Here is a 22,414-nt window from a genome sequence, read left to right as displayed (position 1 = left end):
CCCTGGAGTCACTGATAGTCCTGGTGTTGGTGTGCTCAAACAGTTCTTTCTTGATCTTACTGATTACTTGATTTCTCTAATGGCTTGTCTACCAGTGCTGTTCCCCACAACCTCTCGTTTGGCTTGCAGTTGCCGGTTGGATAACTGTTGAAGGAGAAACCAAGCCAAAACCGTGCAAAGGCTCCGCGCTCCCAACCACCCAGGAGACCAGTTCCCAGTTTCGACACGTTTTGTGCTGGCCTTCTGACCACCTCCCTGGGTACTGACTGGCCAGTTACTTTCCTCCATGTCTTGCCTCATACTCTTACCTAAGGCAACCTCTCGTATTCCCCCTCTTCTCCAGCCTCGCCTGCAGCTCCTTGATGCATCACTTGATGTGTGTAAATAGGGTATTGTAAGTCCCCTCTGCATTTCGTGACCTTATAAGGAACTTCATTTCTTTGTAACGTACTGCAGGGTTATTTTATCCCATATATAGAAATGTAACTTTAAAAAATACATTTTTACATACCCTTTCCTCCATAAGAGATTACATTAATGTATTGAGCATTTGTATGGCGCCTATACAGCAGAAGGTGTTTCCAGGTGCCACAAGACTAAGGGGGGTTGTGAGTGGGGAACGGGAGGATACGCAACAATAAAATCTCCTTCTTGGCCTTGTTACATTTGGATTGTGCAAGTGCAGCAACAGGATGTGCAGGGGTGGGAGAGGGGCGGGGGGAGCAGGAGGGGAGGGAGTAGATGCTGAAGTGCTAAGGGGAGGGTTGGGGGGCAAGTGTGTAAGTGATTTCAATCAGGCACACACCCAAGTCTCGCCCAGCATGTAGTGCGCGAATGAAACCCTTATTTATTTTTATCTAGAAGTTCAATATTCTGAATGATATAACTCATATCGCGCCCTTCTCACAATACCCCCATGTTACACTGAAACGGGAATCAGGCTAGTTGTAAAGGTAATTATTTGTTTATTTAGAATTTAAAATCACAATATATTTTTAATAGGTAACAACAATCACCAATGGGTTGACAGGAACAATGAATACGCTCTTTAATGAACTGGGAATCAAGTAATGAACGCAAAAAGAATGCAGCAAAGAGAAGAATGCTTTTGGGTTGGTTTGGAACAGATGGCACTATGGTTAGAGGTTCGCCTTGCAACACCCCTCAACCCACCAATAGGCAATTTAAATAGATGTGAGGAGAGAGCAGGTATTCAGGAATCGTACAGACCAAACAGAATATCACTCCCACCTCCTCCCCCCTTAAACACAAGAGAAAAACGGATTTGACTTCAACTGTCAGGATGGCTTTGAAATTGTTTGAGCAAAAACACAAATTATGTTCGAAAATGCTTAAATTATTATAAATTTCTACGGGAGCCGCTTTAAACAGATGCAAGCAAGCAAAAACAATGATTTAATCAAAAGAAAACAATTCGAATCTGAAAAGCAAGGTGGGAAATAATTTAAAGCTATTTAAAGCTATTCACATGTGTAAAAACTTTTCGAAATGTACATTCGTGGCAAACTTTTACTTATGCGATTTTTGATATAACCTGTCAACCGCACTGTTTCTGAGGGAGTTATGGAGGTTTTAGTGAGAGATGTTTTTTGAAAATAAAGACCCGAATTTGGACAAGGACTTCAGTTTAGAATCAAAATATGGCTTCTGCTTTTACTCGAGGCTAGAGCGTTCAGGCTAGGCAACCAAGTCGGGACGAAGTAAGCTCTGAGACTGATTCATGACTTCAGTAACAGAGCCCCATCACCTTCCCCGGCGGCACCAGTCCAAAGACTCAAAGTGGGATTTATGGATCAGAGTTACACAACTAAAGATGACTATGAAAATGGCGCTTTAGCAACTAGACAGAATAAGATAGCACTAAAGATTTTGACACTATTACTGGTTATGAAAGTAGGATAGTTCAGAGATTAGAGAGGAATAAGATAATGCAAGGTATACAATAGTTCTCTAGTGTCCTTTTAATGCTCACAATCCATTGGGATTTAAGATTTTTGGACAGTCACGGTTCTGGTTAATGGATTGGTTCTATCAAGGAAAGACAGCAAATCAGGCGCAGCACTGGATCAGCTACGCCGGTCACCGGAATTGCCCTTCTTGTTTCTGGGTATTTCAAATCAGCTGGATGGCGAGTTCATCAGGCAGGCATTGTGGTAGCAAGCCAGATAGTTTCAGGATGCTTTCTCACACCACAGCGCTTCACTGGGTTGTGAGAATAAATTTGAGGATTGAGGCCTTGCTGAAAATGGTTCAGCTACTGCTTGGCCTGGTCCCTGGCATCTGGAAGGATGTTAAATGCTGGATGTTGAATGCTGAATCAGAGAGCTTCACTGGAATCAGAAGAGTGAGTCCTATGTGTTGTCAGCTGTCTCTTTATCCTTTCAAATGACATCACAAAAAAGGGTGTATGGGCCGGCTAAACTAAACTCTGTCCTGTGTACCGGGATTGTATCAGATCTCTGCCTTGCACCCCAGTGATTGGATCAAGGACAGATGATGTCACATTTATGGTTTGGCTTTTACAGTCCTTAGAAACCTCCCCTAGCCACTAGTATCAAAAATTGAATTTTGTCCTAAATACATATTTATACATTTGTAACCTCTATGAAAATTACATAGACAGATTCCATATTTTATGGAGTATCTGTTCATCAAAATCCTGCATCTGAGGGATCTTGTTTCGCCTTTCTGCAGCATTTTGTCCATTTCTCCATGAAAACATTTTCTAAACTTTCTCCAAATTTCCACAAATGTTTGTTTACCATTGGAATGTATGTAAAGTTTAACAATCCTAGCATTTATATAGTTCCCATAAAACCACATATATTGCCATTCCTGTTCCGAATGCTACACAGCTCCATCACATTTTGAAATCTAGCGCCAAAAATTAGACTAACAAATCTGCCCTTTTTATATTTTTCACCATTTCTGATAAGTTGAGTCTCTAAAAATTGTTAATTACATGCCCTAAGCAGCAAATGGTCCGCCTTTTGTCTCTCCCTGGAGCTCAAGGAGTAGCCCCCCCTCCCTTTGAGAACCTTCTGCAAGCCAAGTTTACGACCTCTTCCTGGCCTGGAGAATCTGCCATTGTTCAGTCTCCGACTACAGTCAAAAGTCTGTCCTACCCCACAATTATCATATGTCAGTGAGTTTCTGCTGAGAGGAATGCCCTCCCCTTGGGGGAAACCTGTTTTTCCACTTCTTGCAGCCCAGCCAGGCTAATTTATTATTAATGTCTTGACATCCAGCAGAAAACAAACTTGTTGCATCAGATGACATTGATAAATTACTTTCTTAAATTTACACCTGTGGGATCAAAAACAAGTGAGATATGTGTTTCTTTCAGCAACAATCCTTTTATATTTGCTAATCCGGCAGGCTTTTAGTTTAGATAACGTTAAAGTCTAATCGGGAGAGCCCAGTGTGCTGCACCCAGACTTTTGACAGGAACTGTCATTCACAGGTAGCCCAGGGTACTTCACACATATTTTTGACAGGAACTGTCATTCACAGGCAATCCAGTTTTGCTGAAAAATGTTTTGCTCTTAACCTTTCAGGACTTTGTACATTCACAGTGCTTCCTTAGGTTAAATGAATTTTGGCACCAAGCAAGATTTTGAGTGTTGAGAAGTTTTATGTACGGGCATTTTGGAGTTTTACTTCAAAGTAAATGTCATTATAGGCAAATTTTGGAGTTACACTTGCAAAGCGCTGCTACTCCCTCTGCACTCTGCTTGTCATGGAGCCCACTGGCACTTTTTTTGCAGAGTGTGCTCTATTCCACCACACATGCACCATGAATGGGAGGTTGTGCAGCCATCTCTTTGTGTGTTGAAACTCGGTTTTGGTGCGCACAAGTTTGCTGCCATTTTTGCTGTTTCTTGCACCATAGATAGTGATGCTGCATAGTATAGCAGAGTGGGTCGATACATCCCACAAGTGCTAGGTGTGGCCTGTAGGACAAGTTCTCTGGAGATGGGGTGAGGGTGAGGTAGTGCAAGGAGGGGGGGTGGACCTAAATCAGTAGTCTGATCAGGGAAGGGTGTCTGAAGGCAAATGAAGGGTGCTGAGGCAGACTGGGTGAGTGTGGGCCGGGTCCCTGTAACACTCAGGGACAAGGAAGCCAGTAGTAACAGCTGGGGGACATTAGCAAGGAAGGGGGAGAGGGAAGGAAGAGGAAAAGAGGGAGGTCTTGGAGTTTCTGGAATTGAAGCAGATCCAGTTCCAGTCTGAGGGGCGTGGAGGCCGTTCCAGAGGAAGTCTTCTGCAGAAGGCAGAGATCTACCCCGCCCCCCAACTCTCTGCTTGGAGAAGCGACTGACCTGCAGAGAGTTGGAGGTAAGGGACTCTAGCAGGGCGGTATTTAGTGAGAGAAGGTTCAAGGGAGTGTGATCTCAGCCCCCAGAAAGCTGTGTGTATTTGAAACTTGCATTCACTGGGAGTCCGTGGGGAGCTGTTGGGGCTGAAGAGAAATGCTGTCCATGCGCTTGAGGCCAAGGATAAGTCTTGCAGTCCTATTATTAATTATTTGACGAGGGCGAAAGGAGGAAAGAGGCAGATTAAGGAAGGGGCTGTTACAGTAGTCTAGCCTGGAGAGAACAAGAGCTCTAGAGACATTGAGTTTCTGGGGAAAGGTGAGGAAAGGGAGAATGCATCTGAGGAGGTGAAGCTGAAAGTGAGCATTTTGGCAAGGTCAGCAGTATGAGGTGAGAAGGGGGGAGAGAGGGAGGAGTCAAAGATGACCCCACAGGTTTTTTGCCTCAGGGTTGGGTGAGGGGTCCCAAGGAGGGGGGGGGGGGGGGGGGCAGAGAGTTTGGGGGAATGAAGGGTGGGGGGGGGGTACCAATGCGAAAAATCTGTCTTACTGGCATTAAGACTGAGAGCATTAGCAGCACACCATGCCTGGATAGCGATCAGACAATCTGGAATGAGAGAGGAAGGAGAGGAGGTAGAGGAGGGAAGCTTATTGGAGAGCTGTGTCATCCACATAACACTAGAGGTGAGGCGAGAAGGTGGACAAGGGGAGCAGGGTAAATGTTAAAAAGCCACAGCAATGGGATAGAACCCCGAGGGATGCTGCAGTTAGTAAATGAGGTAGAGGAGAGAAAAGGGGCCATTTGAACCTGGCAGGGCCAATTTGAAAGAGGTCAACCAAGCCCCTGCCCAATCTGTGATACCCATTGTATCACTGAGTTGATAAAGTAGGATGGCATGATTGACCCCGTCGAAGGCAAAGGACAGATCAAGGAGGATGAGAACGGAGGGAGTGTTGGAGTCGAGGTTAGAGAACAAATCTTTGCCAATGTTCAGGAGAGCAATTTCCATGCTTTTGGCTGCTTTGAAGCCAGACTGGTGGTCGTGAAGACAGCCAACAGATTCAATGTGACAGATTAGTTGAAAGATGGTCAACTTCTCCAAGAGTTTGCCCAAAAAGGGGGTAGTGGAGATGGGGGCGTTGGTTCGCCGGGCAGGAAGGGTCTGCATGCAGCTTTTTAAAGAGGAGGTGCACAAGGGAGTTCTTAAGAGGAGATGGGAAGGAGCCAGTGGCAAACGAGTGATTGCAGACTTCAGCCAAAGAGGGAGCGAGGGCAGCAATAATGCCTTTGATAGTTCTAGAGGAGCAAGGAGTTGCCTGTTTGGAAGGGACTTTCATAGAGCAAACAGTCTTGGTGACCTAATCCAGTGCTATGGTAGAGGAGGAGGGATGGAGAGAGGGGGAATGAGGGGGGCATAGATGTAGTTGTAGGAGGGGGGAGTAGAAGTAGAGCAAAGTGAGGACAGGATGGCCTGAGTTTTTGATGAGAAGCGGGATGCCAAGGACATGTACAGGGCTTTTGAGTGATGAGGGGAGGTATCGACTGCAGTTGGATTGGCAAGTTCCTTACAGATTTTGAAAAGGTCAGCCGTATTATTGGTTTTCCCAGAGAAGCAGGCGTGGGCACATTTCTTGGATCGGATGGATAGTCTGTATTGCTTTGGAGAAGGCAGAAAGCCAGTTTGTCAGAGGTTGGGCGTGAAGCTAGCCACTTCCGTTCTACAACTCTGCACTTGCTTTTCAGCAAGGCAAGGTTGGAATCATACCAAGTGTTGCACTTGGAGGCATGCTTCATGCAGATCCTCATGGCAGGGGGGAGGGTGTTGGAGATGGAGAGGTGAAGGTTAGCAAGGGCTGAGTCAGAGTGACTATATATAGATATAGAGATATATAGATATAGAGATTAGAGAGATAGAGAGATAGATAGAGAGATAGATAGAGATAGATAGATATATATAGAGATAGATAGATATATATAGAGATAGATAGATATATATAGAGATAGATAGATATATATAGAGATAGATAGATATATAGATATAGATATAGAGATATCTCTGATGAGAAGCTGAGACGTAGAAGTCGGGAGAGAAGAGATAAGGTCAGTGCATTCGGAAAGGAAGATAGAGACCGTCTCAGGGGGTCCTGTAGATAGCAACAACAGTGATGGAAAGGGTAGGAGAAATGCAAAGCTCGCGACAAGACATTCAAAAGAGGAGTTGGATTGGGTTGATAGAGGCAGGGATCCATTCAGGGAAGACAAGTGCCACTCCGCTTCCTGGTTGGTTGGGCCTGGACTTGGAGAGGATCTTGTAGCCCTCACGAAGAAGAGTGTAAAAAGCAGTGACAGAGCTGGTATTGAACCACATCTCTGTGAGCGTGAGGACATCCAGGTCAAAGACTTCAAGGAGGTGATAGATGTCAGAGGAGTGCTTGACAGCGGAGCGAGAATTGAGGGTAGTTAAGTGAAGATAGTTTTACCTTTTAAAGATTTTCCAAGGAGGGGTACAGGGACGAGGTAATGCCACTGGAGGTGTAGGAGGGCATGAGGTAGGGAGGAATGTTTGCAGAAGAAGTTAATGAGACGATAGACACCTGTCAAGATGGAGGAGGTTGGGCTGAGGGTCCTGATCCTTGACAGTGCCATTCACATAGACATTGATGATGCACCTAGAGGACTGGAAGTGTGCTACCACCATTAATGGGTGAGGAAGTGAAAGGGGAGAGGGTAGAAACCATATTGGGGGGCAGGGGGAAGAGTCCATAGGTCCAGAGAGGGAACGACAGAGGATGTCAGTAATAAGCAATCCTAGTGGCAATAAAGTCAATAGAGTCCACAGCGCTTGCACAATGGTGCTTGAAGAAGAAGGCGGCTACATGTTACTGAAGAGTGTGGGTATGTTGCCAGTATACTCCAGTTATAGGGCAAAATGAGAACAAATACAGTGACACTGCGCCAAAAGTTCCAAGTTTGTATACTTGATCGCCTGTAGTTTATTATGTAAAGAGTCAGCCTGACACGTGTTTTGAGCAAACGCGTTCTTCATCAGAGGCTGATTAGTCATAAATGATATTTATAATGCAAGTCCATTGCATATATGAGACTTGTAAATAATATAACCCATGAACCAATTAAGGTAGAACAAACAGGCGGTTATACATATGTCAAAGGGTCATTTATATATCCATAAGTGTACAATTCATTCAAAGGTAGAAATCCAACTGCAAAAAAATGTATGAATTAATCATCAATGTGTTCAAACAAAAAATAACCAAATTGTCACAATAAATACATAGTCCAAACAGGTAATTCAAACGTGACAATGGAGAGAGAAAAAGAAAGAAAAAACACATTTGGTTAGTGAGCATCCAATAAGCTGCACTATGCCATGGCTGTGCGCCAAAGTAGCAGACTAGCCATAGTCAAATCACGAAAAAATATATAAAATACCTTGTATCTTTCAGAAATCTTTGGATGTCGCAACAGGAAAAATCGAGTGCATAGTAGTTCAATGTTAGTTGGAATTCATGACTTGGTATAGATCCACATCTTAACTATTTAAAAAAAGGGGGAGACTTCAACTTACCAGACAGGTGCTTAACCTGCTGTATACTCTTTCAGGTGCTCAATAACAAAAATAAAAGAAAGGACATACGTGTATCTATCCAGCCACTCAAAAAATGCATTATCTGAATCGCCATATATATCTTAAAAGCTTGCAAGAATAAACTAAAAGCGTACCTCCATCGCTTCGCAGTTGCGGAAAAAACAGTCAATTTTGAATCGGTTCATGAATGAATGTTGAAGATGCGCCATTGATGTAGTATCCAATACAATTGGGTGATGCTTAATGGCCACAAATTAGTTAGAAGACAAGATAATAAGATATCATCAGAAAAGGCTATCTATATTGAAAAAGCGAATATTCAGCGCTGCAAACATGCAGAGGTCCAAGGGACCGTGTATGAAGAGTCTTACCTCCTAAAGCCCGCGCAGCCGAATTGAATGTTGACAAACGCTTGCAGCCGTAACTCTGCGGTACTGTGTGTATGCATTGAGCCAGAAACTAGCAAGTTACAACTGGGCAGGCATGATGGCAACATTCACTGCCATCTTGGGTGAGTGAAAACAGTATGGAGATCCAGATAATCTACAGTGGTGGCAATTAGCTAAACCATGTTAGCGAACTATTGTCACCATCAATTATTTAAGGCAGTATCATATCTGATAGATGTGAATATCCTAAAACCAACTTTGAGCAAACAGGTAAACATGGTCTGCCTGAATTATAACCCAATGGCTCTGATGTGACCTGAGTCAGGCCGGTGCGCTTGCTTTGACGCGCATCCATCCGCCCATAATAGTGATTGTTAATAAAGTAAAATGAATTAATATTCATCATTAAGCAAATATATATGCACACAAATGTTAAAGCACTGATAGAATGCCCTAGATACATTTTATAGTTTAAGCTACAGAAATTAAAGTAATATGGGAAATAGAAAACTCAAATTAACTCAAATTAAAAGATCATTCATAAAAAAACTGCAAGCTCATGGTCAGAATTTAAGCCAGAATTAACTGTCCTATATCTACAAATTAATCTAGCTTCTAATGGTCTGTTTCAAAATGAAATTGCCTCCTCTCCTTGATGGAGACCGTGGCTTTCATTTCTGTAGCTTAACGAACTATAAAATGTATCAAGAACATTCTATCAGTGCTTCAACATTTGTGTGTATATATATTTGCTTAATGATGAATATTCAGTGGACTATTCAGCGGTTGTACCCTTCCACCCACAGCATGCAGACCTAGCGCTTCCCACATCCCCTCCCCTTTAGCACCCCTGGCGTTCAGTAACCACCACCCCAACTGGCTTCTGCAGGGTGCGGATGCGTTTCCCGTGGCCTGCGGTCCATCAGGTCCGAGATCTGACTCCTTTCGCTCTCCATGTTCTTCTACGGCTTCTGTCAGTGCTCCAATTAAGTCGGACCCATCTTTCTCCCCATTTCCCGTTTGACCCTCTATAGGAAGGGTACCCCTAAATCTCCCTCCCATTCGGACAGCTCTCTTCCTACTTCTCCTTAATAATTTGAGGAACCTGGATAAATGGAGAAACGCCTACATTTGGGACTCAACGGTAATTGAAGTGACGCCTAGATTTGAAACATAGCAGTCATTGATAAAACACTCCAGTAAATTTTAGAGGTGCTAATTTTGATTTGTAGATTGTCCCAAACACGCAGAGTTAAATTCACATAGGTGTGTGTGACAATGAGACAGGTAGGCGGCTTGTTGTAAATTAAAAATGGGTCTTTATTCAGACTATTTCAAAAAGGATAAAAGCAAAATAAGCTTTAATCAAAATTTTCTGCAGTGTCCGTTCTCTGTGCTTATGCTTCTTCTCTGATCCTTGCAGGGGATCTGGTAAGGACTTCTGGCAAGGCTTCTCCTCTTAGTCCTCATACGCCCACCAGCCTTCCGCTGCTCCTGATGTCCTGTCTGGTTCGATCTGCAACAAAACCAAGAATTAACACCCTCTCGCCTTCCACGGTTGTCTTTATATAGGCGGAGTTTAACAGGCCAATCAGTGTTCACTTCCTCCTCTAGTCTATATAAACTCTCCCAAGCCCCGCCCCCTTTTCCGTTGAGGCATTGCAAGCTGTCTTCGACCTCCACCCGCTCCCTGTTCCAGTCATCTCTGACCAGGTGAGTTCTTGGTTCCTTCCTGGAAGGGTTTTGGTGGGTCTCTGGGAGTCTTGTGTTTTTGTCCTGCTCTATTCTGTTGTTGCAACGCTGTTTTTCATAATCCGCGGCTCTGCGGTTCTCCGTTGGGTTACAACTGCCGAGTACCCGCAGGTTTCCCATGCCGCGGCAGCCCCGCCTCTCCCTGCTCGCGGTTCCTTGACTTCTCTGCTGGCTGTCATAGTCGAACGTCGGCGCCTCTTCTAATTCACAAGTGTGACAATCTGACTCTCGTGTGTCCGCCCGAAGGTTCCATGCGTTTCAGACCGCCGCCAGAATCGAATGTCGGCGTCTCTGCTACTTCGCAGAAAGGCTGCGTTCCGACTCTTTTGGGCCCGTCCTGGGGTTCCATATTACAAGTCTCCGTCTGTGCTTTGGCTGGATTTGATGTCTCCTGACCCCACCATTCCCCAATCGGGTGGGTTTCTGGGTCTCGGACCCCTCTGTGGTATAACTGACCCTCTTGACTGTTACAGTGTGTTTGTTCAGCATCAGTTGGTCTGGGGAGCCGGAGGTAGCTTCTGGTAGCTGTTGGTGCCAAGCTAACCTGGCTCTACTAGGTTACAATCGGGAGCTAAATATCAACTACCCTCAATTTCGAACCCTGCACTTCTTTAAAGCTAGAGATCGACCGAAGCACCATTTCAGCCTGCTGCCTTCTGTGGAGTACTTGAGCTCCCATCTACCGTCCTGTCGGGCCAATCACTAACCTTGTTGTTCCAAGGGGTGTCTACCCCAATGCTTTCTGTCCCTAAAGCGTCTGTCTCACCACTCTCTCATTGCACATGAAGTGTCACAAGATCTCACCACTCCTGAGACCTCCAATGAGCTGTCCTTTTTGGTTCTATCAGAAGGAATCCCATTGAGAGGTAGGTTGATAGAGTGCTCTGGAGGCTCTCAGAGCAGTGTAGATTGCTGCCTCCATATGTTTTCCAAGAAACTAGAATAACTGCACATAGTTAAATTCATGCACTGTCTGCAATTGTCGGATTTCCAACACAATTTTCCAATGCTTGGTACATTCGGTGGTCTGACACAGCATGCAGTGCTGTAAAGTTCAGAAACTAAAATTACTGAGCGAATTAATATTTGAGCCTGCATACATATCTTAGATCACACGTAGCTGATTGTACCTTTGTAGTATCCAAAGTTGCCAGGTAGGTTTTAAATGCATCAAAATGTGAATTTTATTTTCTGTTTTTATAGATTTTTTGAAGAGGCCACTGGAGAGCTATGTGAGAAGTTTGAAGGTGCCAGTTCGTGTGATTAGAATGGAGCAACGCTCTGGATTGATCAGAGCCAGGTTGAAAGGCGCTGCAGCTTCCAAGGGCCAAGTTATCACTTTCCTTGACGCCCACTGTGAGTGCACTGTTGGATGGTTGGAGCCTCTGCTGGCACGAATTAAAATTAACAGGTGCGTGGTCTGCACTCTTGAGATGGAATAAGCTTTTAGAGTGCTGTATTATTACCTTTTGATTGTATTGTACTCTATTGTAAAGATGAGTATGTTAAGTTGAAGCTACCTCCTGTTGGTCGGTAGAACTGGGATGTTTTCGACTGAAAAGCTGCAGTTACGAATATGCAAAATGATTGTGAGACTACATTGAAAAGAAAATACCAGACCAGGGTGTCTACAGTAGCATGCCAAAATGTATTTTTCCCGAATGAAGGTATCCTCAATATGGATTTTGGTATAACACTCTTCTCGTGGACATTTCACCCTTTCTAATGGTTAGTAAATTCTCCAGCTACGTCATATAACATCATGAAATATAAAAGCTTTGTAAATCTTCTCAGCATTAGCATTCTAGTGGGATCTTTTCGGCCCTCTTCTGAACTTGGGCACTAATATTACATTATGCCCACATATCCTCTTGACACCTGCAAGCTTCCACTCTGCGCCTGCATTCATGATGTTTGAGTTTGTTTATTGATCTGAATTGCGCTTTAGGCCCAGCTCGTGATTTTAGTGCAGGACAATTGCTCTTTTTTGTTGTTGTTAAACTTGGATACTTTTAGCTGGTTATTTAGTTCAGTTTTATTGCGGGTTGTCTCCATATAGTTTGACCTACAAGCTTAGTTGGTTTATACCTTTGAACCAACGGATATAAATATTGTGATACAGAAAAATTGCTTTTACTTGGCACTATACCCACAGTATACCATTATTTGTATCTGCCCAGACGTTTTCACTGATATGTCTGTTGGAGTTATTTTTACAGAGATTACATTTGTGTGATGTGAATTAACATTTATGCCACGCGTTCTGAATAATACTTTAATATTCTGAACCCAAGGAAACACACACGGTTCATGCACCTGCTGCTAAGAAACGGACTACTATCAAGATAGTTACCTTGATATGTAACTGACCAAAACATGTAGGCCAGCAATTGAGTTTACAGTTCCTAGCATGTTCCATTTATTTTCTTTTTCAAACTTTTTATTAGTGCCAACATAGGGATATATAGCATTTACCTTCAACACCATACATTTCCAAAACAAGTTATAGGCATCACAGTTATGGCATTTACATAGAATTATATAGATTCGTCACCATCAGAGGACTGGTTACATAAATAGGTTCTGAAAGGGCCCCATATATCTTTAGGTCTGCAGGCTGTGGGTCGAGACATTACATATTATTCTTCTGATTAATTTACATATGTCAGTTAACGAAGAAATTGAGTCATATCGGGTGGACTCGTATTTTTCCACTTCAACAGGATACACAGGATAATTTTCTCGGAGCATTTGCCTATGTCCCCAAATAAATATTTTTGGGGCTTCAGGTCTGGGGGGATCTGAGTGATTTGTTCAGGCATTTCAGCAACTTTTTCCCAAAAGTTCAGCACCACCCGACACTCCAATACATATGAGTCTCCTCCCTGTGGCATATTGCATTTGGGGCATGCATCCGACGCATTGGGAGTAAATTTCACTATTTTAATTGGGGTGAAGTGTAGCCTGTTCAATATCTTAAATTGGATTAACCGCAGGACAGCATTTAGGGAGACCCCCTTAGTCAATGAACAGTATCTATGCCATTTCTCGTCCTCAATGGGTATCTGCGTCCCTTTCCCATTTTTCTTTCACCTGGTTTACGGTGGGGGTTTGGGCTTGTACCTCCGCATAGTCTAGATATTCCCAGGCCTCCTGCAGTGGTCACCATCCGTACACATGGGTGTGGCTGGGGTTCGTCAGGAAATAGCGGCCATTTTCTTTGAAATGCAGACCGCATGCGGTAATATTGAAGTGTCCTAAGTGGCCCACCTCCAAACACTCTTAATATTTCCCCCAGGGTCACAAATTTGCTGTTTATGAACATATCTCCAATCTTCATTTCCATATTGGGGTCCCAGGATTCTTGTATTGCGCTATCATGCGTGGGGGGTATACCTGGGTAGTTCCAAAGAGGTATCTCTGGATTATATGGTGTCTATCTGCAATCTTCTATATATGGCTTCCCATGCTTTAACCGTACAGCTAACTGGGTTATATTCGCACGTGTCCTTGTATTGTGTATCAAATATGACTGAGTGAATATTCGTGGGATGTGTGGTATATTCCTCTTAGTGCATGGGGTGTCTCCTGCGCGGTATCATACCAGTGCTTTGCAAATTGTGCTTGAGCCACATGGTAATATAGCTCAGTCAGGAGCCCCTATACCGCCTGTGGAGTATGCCTCAGTCATCTTTTCCCAACTGATCCTAGCAGTTTTCCCATTCCAAAGGAACGTCACTACCATGGAAAGGAGCTTGGTGAAGAAGGTTCTACCCGTCCATATGGGAATATTAACAAACGGAGCAGTTTGGGCAGGATTATCAATTTAAGGACCGCTACTCTGCCGTGTAGAGATATCGGCAAGCTCCCCCATAACTGAAGCTTCGTGGTGATGGTCTGCAGCATAGCCTCATGATTATCAAGGTATAAGGTGTTCCTATCCCTAGACACCAGGATCCCCAGATACCTGATATGTTGATCCGACCATTTAAAGCCGTGTAGCTCTTCGGGGCACTCAGTAGCTGGTGTGAGTGGAAATATTTCAGACTTGGCTCTGTTGACCGTGTACCCCGAGTAGGCAGCAAGATCTTGTATATCCGCCATTACGGGTGCTATATTTGTCTTAGGCTCCCACATGTTCCATTCATTTTCATGACCTGGCACCCTTTCGAGTGAATGATCAATATTATGTTTTTCACTTGCTTCAAATGACTACATCAGAGCATTGTTTTCTGAAAGGATCATGATAGAGGTGCATTAAATGAGTTTATAATTAAAAAAAAATCTCTTCCAGGGTGGTGGTGAGATTAGAGGGAAGGTGAGTAGCGAGTCATATAAGCACATTTATACATTTAAGTATAAATCAAATTTTGACATATGTAATAGTACACCATTTCACGTGCTTCCATTTACACAAGTTGTCTGAATTTCAAACTGCAGTATATTTCAATCAGAAATGTGGGCCTGTGTTCACGTAAGTAAACCTTTCTCTCATAAACAAAATACGAAAGATTGCAGAAATGTGTTAAGTTTTGCAACTTAACAATGGTGTAGTTGAGAGGCAGAAGCCGATGGTATTTTGTTCATTGATATAACTTAAGCATGTCTGGTGACTGAAAAATATGCTTCTAAATTGAGCAAAAGTATTAGCAGTGAGCTCTGTTTCATAGGGCAACCAACCTGCAATATATAGTCCTCTCACATGAGGTCTCAAGACTGAAAACCACAATGGGGGTTTGTTTGTGCAACCATTTTTTTCAACATTTGCAGCTGGCAAGATCAGACAAGGAGAGGAAATTAGCTATGCCACAAAGAAAGCGTAATTGTAGGGACATTACAAACCTCTTATGACGCACAATATTTTCTATGGGAATTCGAACACAACCCCTAGAAATGGCAAAGGTCGGCAGCCATTATTGCCCCTGTTACAAATAAGTCAAAATGCATTTTACATTGGCTTACTGTGACCATTTTGTACACATTGGAGGTGCTGCCTCCATTCTGAGATGGGGTGTGTCGGGATTCCATCTTGCATGACGAAGTCTGCATAGGCTTGAATTGTCTCGATCAACGTGCCCATCACATGGCAGCTAAACGGTGCAGTGTCACTTCAGCTGGATCTACACGAGGCTATTTACTTACAGAGAAAGTGCTATCAATATGTCAATCCTTTGTGTCTGGGCGGGATGAGTTTCCCGTGTTGGGTCTAATTAAGTAGCTAAACGCCGCCTGAGTGTGTCCCAACTTAAGGTAAGGGCCCCATTTGTAGGACCCATTTATTCCTTGGTTTGTTTTCCTTATTCCACTCCTTTTCCTCCCGTTTCTCAGTTTGGACTTCAAAGTCTGACCTTCCTCAGACTTCCTTGCGCTGACCTCTCCCTTCAGTCTTCCTGCCTCCAACCCTCTAACGTTATGTGTTCCAGTTTCATGTCGGTCTCCTGTCTACTATCATAAAGCTATTCCCGGTGGAGCTCCTAAAACGTGTTTTCTCCCACAAAGATGTGTGAAATACCTTGGCTAAGAATCTTTCCCCATTTGGGTCTTTACTTCCGCAGCCACCTAGTCATGAACTTGTTTAATCTGGCATCACAATGGCTTCCAGGAGAGACCACCCATTTCTATCTTCCTTGAACATCCTCTCATGAGTCAGGTTAGACCCGTTGACATATTGCAATGCCACCTGGAGAGCATGGATCAGGTCCAAAGCTAGATGGCTGCATGCCCTCCAGGCACTGAAAAGAGGAAAAACACTTAAAGCAAAAATGCCATGCTCCGTCTGCATTTGGCAGGTTCCCAGGCATGGGGTCTTAAATGGATTCACATGTTCATGAAGATTCCCTGTTGTCAGGCCGTCCTTCAAGCTAAAAACTGCCTGTTTCTTCTATAGCATATTAGTCGTAAGCTCTGGCCATCTTCATAGTTTCTCTGCACGTTTCTTGTGTTGGGAGTCCTCGTGTTTCACGCTTTGCAATCCGTTAACTTTTTTGCTGTTTTTGCCTATTTTTGTGAGAATTCATCTCAATTCAGTTTTCCGTCACGTTGTGACTACCAGAGGCGGGAACCTGTTGCCGGAGAAGATCCTTATCCTTTGTTGGATCTCCAACTCGTGGAACGCCACAGGCCCAGGTTTGGGCCTTTGCTTTGAAACCATGGCAGACGCCACAAAGAAAAGTCTCTTTAGCGCCTGTGAAAACTGTAGCCTGATAATATCTTCATCGAAGATAGGCACCTCAGGTGCCATTGCTGCCTACATCCCGACCACAATGCGGACGGATGTTCGATTTTACCAGGCCTCCTCCAAGAAACCGAAGGACCACCATCAGAGTTAAGTTATGTGGATCGAGGAAGAGGCAACACCTTTGACACAGCCTCTGGGTTTAGTCATGCCTCTTCGAGGGCCGGCAGGTCCAAAGACAAAAAGAGGTTGAGGTCCTTTGAGGATGCTTCCCTGTTGGATTTCCAAAAGAAGTTTATCGGTACATGCTCCAACCCTTTCTTCGCTTGTCGCCGTGGCTGCAGGACCCAGATTGAACAGAGGGCAGTCTCCATCGCCGACTTCATCAACTGTTAACCTATTGGCAGGCGGGCCTGTTCCGTCCATGAGAAAATCATTGATGCCATCAGCTAGTTAAAGGTCAAGTCATCCAAGAGATCGTCCGTGGCTCCAATGCTATCAATTCAGTCATCTACACGAGCCTTGTTGACAACCTCATCCATCACGATTGTTGTCTTCTACGAGTACCTTGTCATTGACCTAGTCTGCAAAGACTGGCCTTCCATCGACTGCTTCGATCACACCAAGAGGCGCGTTGTTGACGACTTCACCATTGCCACTACAGCGGTTACAACGCTTTGAGTATCCTTACCACCTAGATCTTAGGCAGTATCAACAGCAGTCCCGTCAACGAAGGCACCTGGGTATTGCTTCTCTCACTACTTGCAACATATGTCCTGCTGTATAACTTTGACACACAACACAATTTGAGACAAAGGTGGAAACCTTCTCTTCCAGATTTAGAGCAAACCAATCTACCACAGTCTGTGCTGCAAGACTCTCTGTATTTGTATGGGTTGGGTGATAGCATTGGCGCAACTCTATCTGCAGTAATGGGAGGGGCATAACTAGTCTACCCGTGCTCTCCTGTCGCCAGAGCACATTTGTGAGGGATACTGAGCTCCCCCTCCTTCTCCAAAGCTCCTGCTCTTCTGGTGGGACTCTTCCCTATAATTCTAATATATGCTTAATAGGCAATGAGTTAAATTCTTCCTTCAATATCATGTGCACTCGCCTACGTTTATTGGGTGGAGTGTTGAGTAATTTCAGGAAAATATGCTGCTTTTTTTTGGTTCATGTGTCTGCGGCTTCACTGCCACAGGAGACTATGACCTTCCCCCTTGTGTGCGGTGCACACTTCATGGTGATGCTCGTTGGGAATTGTAATGAGTTTATGTGCCTGTCTAATGGAGGCGCGTGCTGCACTGGCATGCCGTCAGCAGGTAGAATGCCCCACCTTTTTCAACGTGACAACCCTGAGTGTACTGTTGACGTCATGTAGGTGGAATACAATGCGATTTCATTGTCTGATTCGAGGGCTACAATTAGCGCCACTTAATCTGCTGGTTGCGCTGAAACGTGTGAGGGCAATCTCTGGCTTGCCACTACATCAGAAATTCCACTGTCTCACCTTCACCACTGCTGTACCAGTGTGTCTTTCCCCTGAAGTCTGTTCAGGTGTCGAGGACCAGTCAATAAATTCCCTCTCCTCACATTCAAGGGCGTTTTCTCTGGCGTGGGATATGTCATAATAATTTGTGTATTTGGCGCAGTTGTGTACATAGTCCCCTTCCTCAACTGGTTCTTCTATGAATGTTGCTGGATTCACTACTCTGCACCTCACCATCCTGACTGCTGAGTTTGAAATGATCACTTCATAGCCGGATGCCTTCTGTGTTGTCAATGTGCTTTTGGGCTTCTCAAAAATAGCAAAATGAGCATGCTGCACATAGTGTTATTTCCGCAGCCTATTGTGTTTTTTCCTTGATTTCTCAATTTCAAAGGCTGCAGCACCCAATGCTTGTTCACAGGCGTAATGACCCTTCGTTACTGGATCTAAGAGCCCACTGTAATAAGCCAAATGTTTGTGTTCCAGGGTAGTCTTCTTTGTGAGTACTGCTGTCATCACCACCCCATTGGAGTATGAGAATATATAAAACTCTTAATTGTAATCGGGTATCCCTAGAATTGGAACTGGCGCTTTGCATATTGTTCAATTAATCAAAGGCCTCAATCCTTTCATTTATCCAGGCTATTTTGCTGTTGTGTCTCTGAGCCTATTTAAGTCCTACTGGGAGGGGCCTAACATATGTGCTGTAATCAAAGACCCATGTCTTGGAATAATTGCATAGACCTAAGAATTGCTGCATCTCCACCATCTTTGGCTGTGCTGTTTTGTTGATCGCATCTGCTCTTTCTGGAGCCACTTTCCTGCCTTCCTATGCAATCTGTCCAGTTTATAGGACCTCCTTCTGACAATACTGCAACTTTGCCTTGTCCACCTTGTACCCCTTGCCTGCAAAAACTGTCAGCTGTATTGAGCCCTTTCGACACTTTCCTTCTGCCTCACTGCACACCAAAATATTGTCTGAATTCCTGTGCAGTCCATACGTATGTTACGCAAATCCATTTGAAGTATTTTGTTAAATATAGAAGGGGACTCGCAGTAGCCCTGGGGTAATCATGTAGGTTTCCACTTTTTATTTCAATTAAGTCTCTGTATTTTCTACTCCACCAGAAGATTATACAACACATTTAAAGGCAGTTATGCAAAGTGTTCAATACCATTTTCAGCTTTAGCTAGGAGTTCAATGACTCTTTGAGGCTTTATCCTTTTCCCCTCTGGGAATATCGATGGAACCCTGTAAGGTAACCACTATCTCAAGCTGTCCTTCTACCAAGGCCACCAAAGTGGTGCAATGTTTCTTAGTCCTGGCTAACCTTTGCAGGAAGTGCATTGCAAGCATTTCCAGGATACTTTGTTTTCCATCCTATGCCTACAGAAAAAGGGGTTTGGCTCTCTTGTGCCACTAAGGTAGAACAAGGCTTACCCACTCTGAAAATAAGCCTTAATATATTCCTGGTATTAGGCCAACCAGATATGACGAAAGTTATTTGTTGTCTGACGCATCTGCAGTGTCTATTGGTGTGGTACTCAATGGAAAGATAACCAGAAGGAGCACCCAATTGCTTCTGTCCTGAATTGTCACTGACAATGTTATTTGGTTATTGAAAAAACTATTTGTGACATTTGCTTTTGGATACCAAATTGCGAGTGGATATCCGGATGGCCCATCGCAACCTGCCAGTGTGGTGGGCCTATTTCTTTTCACCCTATAACTTTGTTCGTGCTTTTACCCAGTAAAGATGTGGTAGCTGATTTCCTGTCTCGTAAGGAATCTGGATCCACAAGACCCATCTCCACAGAGATGTTCCTGAACAAATGTTTCATATGCAATTTCAATATTTCTCCAGGATGTGAAGGAGGCTTGGCCAAATGGTAGAAGGCTGCAACGTTATTCTAGGTTCACTGAACCATTCTTACAATGTTCCCATAAGGGGGAGAATGCTCACCTTAGTGGTGGCTCTGTTTACCTATGGCAGCAGCCCTTACCTTATGTAGAATGCTGCCAGTGACCCCATAGGTCCCTTTTGCAATGTCATTTTGGGTTTGTGTTCGCTGGGGGGTGGTCTGTACCCTCCCCCTAACCCCCAGTGCATGAGCAGTCGTCCTCCTTTTAGGACTAGTGTGTTTTACTTGACAGACAATATCTGGGAATCATAAAATACCTACTCATAGGGACTATTTTCCCTCGTTTCAATATGGAATCTATCAGCGGCAATACACCTTCTCATCTTCTGGGCCTAATGGGTATTGTGGAAACTGGGGTAATCTCTTTCACTAATCGACCATAATCTTAACCGGCTCTGCTTTCCTAATATACCCTACTTAGTTTTCCTGAATGGCCCAAAGAGTGTCAGGGATTGAATTCAGCAATTCCTCTAAATTGTGGGGGTCTAGGGTGTGTTCTGCAGATTTTGCCTGTGAATCGTGTAAAGTAACGAGCACTTACTATGCTGTCCAATTTAGAAATATTCCGTCCAGTGTGTTCTGCGTTGTGCAGTTGAGTTTGCCTACCAACAGCATACCAAATAGATTTACTGAGGGTGAAGCATTACATAAAAAGGTGTGCATCTTTAATGGGTCCCAATATAATGGATGCAGCTTTAGTAACCGGTTGTGGCACTGGGGTATTCAATATACCTATGGCGTTGACTGTCGCAAAGGAGGAAGGAATGTCGGAGAGAGAGTTTGATGAATTGCTGATTTACTGGTTTCATTGCCCACTAAACATGAAATAGTTTTCCCACTGACTTCACATTGAATATACTGTCAATGTCAATCTATGGGAATTAGGTGTTCAAGGTGAGGTCTTCTCGCTGACTTTCTCAGTATTGTTCCTCATCTGATGGTGCATGTGTTTGCTTATTTGGCCTGAACATAGGGGCGCTTGGATTGGGGAACGTGCACTGCTCTGGGGAAGGAGATGGATTATTCCTTTTGTGGTATACATGGCTATTTGTTCTGTGTCTGTGCATAGGCTGTCATTGCCCATCTGGTCAGGGTGTCAGTCATGGAGGTCTGCAGGCAGATGTTTGAGGCAATTTGTTTGGCTGTTCGACAATCTCCGAGACTGATGCAGTCCCACTGTCTGTGATGGTTGGGGGCCTAGCAGTCATATCGTCAGCCCTGGCACTAGCGAGTAGGTATTTGTACACTTGATGAAAAAAATCTGTCCTCTGCAGTCTCTTCCTCCTGCTTATCTTTAATTAATTTGGCGCAAAGAAATTAGTAACGCAGAGCAGGCGACGGCCCTGTTTCTTCACCTGATCATCTTTTTTATTTCTCAGGTTTTTTATTTGATCCGTTGGCCTTTCACTCAGTTCTTTTAACACCCTCATTTTAGATGTGTTCCGTCTCTGATCCTCCTCATACTAGGTGGCATATGCTGCCCACAGTTTTGGACCAACAGTTACATTTCTCAATTTTAATGTGCACTTCAAATTGGCTAGATGGTTTGGTTCATCCGTTCATGTACTTCTATGCCTCTCGTTAGCGCAGCCATCTGCGGCTGCCATGTTAATCTGTGCCTTACTGCATTGTCCTATGATGTATGTATTATAGCTACGCTTCTACTTTATCCGCTTCTGACTTCATTCCTGTTTGATACAAACAGACATGTCTTGGACCACCACCTTGCCAGGCCAGGTGGCTTCAGCATGTAGAGTTAGCAACATTAGGCGGACAGACACTGCCTGAGCTGTGTGAGAACTAAACTGCTGAGTCACTAAAAATGTATTCAAGAATGTCTGCTGCTTATTGCAAATTATTCGCCAAGGTGTGAGAAGCCTACCCATTTTTGTAGCTTGCATTACGAGAATCATGTAGTTTGCATTGATGCACTGTATTCTGTTGACAATGTACAATACATAGACCACCCCCTGCCATAGAATAGCCTGTGTGCATTACTGTAGAAAAACCCTGTAAGCCTTGCAAGGGGGATTACTGCAAAGTATATAGTTCAATCGTTGCTCTTGTGTATGGTCATGTGTATTTGTATGCTGTTTTGCTTACTGCCATTAAAGACGCTTACCAATTCACCTGAAGAGTCTGTGGTTGATTTTCCACAACATGCTTCATGTGAAAGTACCTTCGAGTGGGAACTAGTTATGCCGATTTCCTCACATCAGATTGTGCCATGCCTCTAAATACTGTACTGTACTTCATTTGACCTATTTCATGTTGTACTGTCGTAAACATGAAATAGGTCAGCATCCCATTGGTTGTTATGGGGACTTGCTTAGACTCTTCCATTCCAATCTCTGGCCCCGATTTTAATTTCTTCCCCATAGTTCTTGGTGGTTCATGTTGCAAGCACACACTGTCTCCACTATCGCTGTGGCTGGGAAGGGGGCATGGTGGGGGTGGGGGGGGGGAATATCTGGTCCCTGAGACTCCACTAAGCGGTCCTGATGGGAAATGAATACACCCTCCATGTGCATAGTCTGTCCCTATTTAATACAGACCTCGTGTTATAACTGGTTTTACAGTTTAATCCTTTAACAGACTGATATTCATCACAGGTCATGTTTCTCAGAGTGCCTTATTTTTTAAATCTGGCTCTGCTCTATACCGTTATTTCTGTTTCATCAGACATTTACCAAAGTGAACCTGAAAGCCTGCTTCATGCAGTGGGAACCTCGTGAAAGTTTT

At 44.0% G+C, this 22,414-nt stretch overlaps 1 protein-coding gene across 3 annotated transcripts in view; it reads left to right on the top strand.

Moving 5' to 3' along the window:
* Window positions 1-22,414, top strand: part of GALNT1 (polypeptide N-acetylgalactosaminyltransferase 1) — a 1,063,390-nt gene that overhangs the window by 566,211 nt on the left and 474,765 nt on the right. For all 3 annotated transcript variants that reach the window (XM_069620546.1, XM_069620547.1, XM_069620548.1), the window contains exon 5: window positions 11,289-11,496. In XM_069620546.1, coding sequence (XP_069476647.1) covers window positions 11,289-11,496 — 208 coding nt within the window. The remainder of the gene's footprint in view (window positions 1-11,288; window positions 11,497-22,414) is intronic.

Source organism: Ambystoma mexicanum, chromosome 5q (assembly GCF_040938575.1).
Source record: "Ambystoma mexicanum isolate Mex_15411 chromosome 5q, UKY_AmexF1_1, whole genome shotgun sequence".
Taxonomy (NCBI): domain Eukaryota; kingdom Metazoa; phylum Chordata; class Amphibia; order Caudata; family Ambystomatidae; genus Ambystoma; species Ambystoma mexicanum.
The sequence above is the reverse complement of the archived record's forward strand: the minus strand, read 5'-3'. Positions and strand labels throughout refer to the sequence as shown.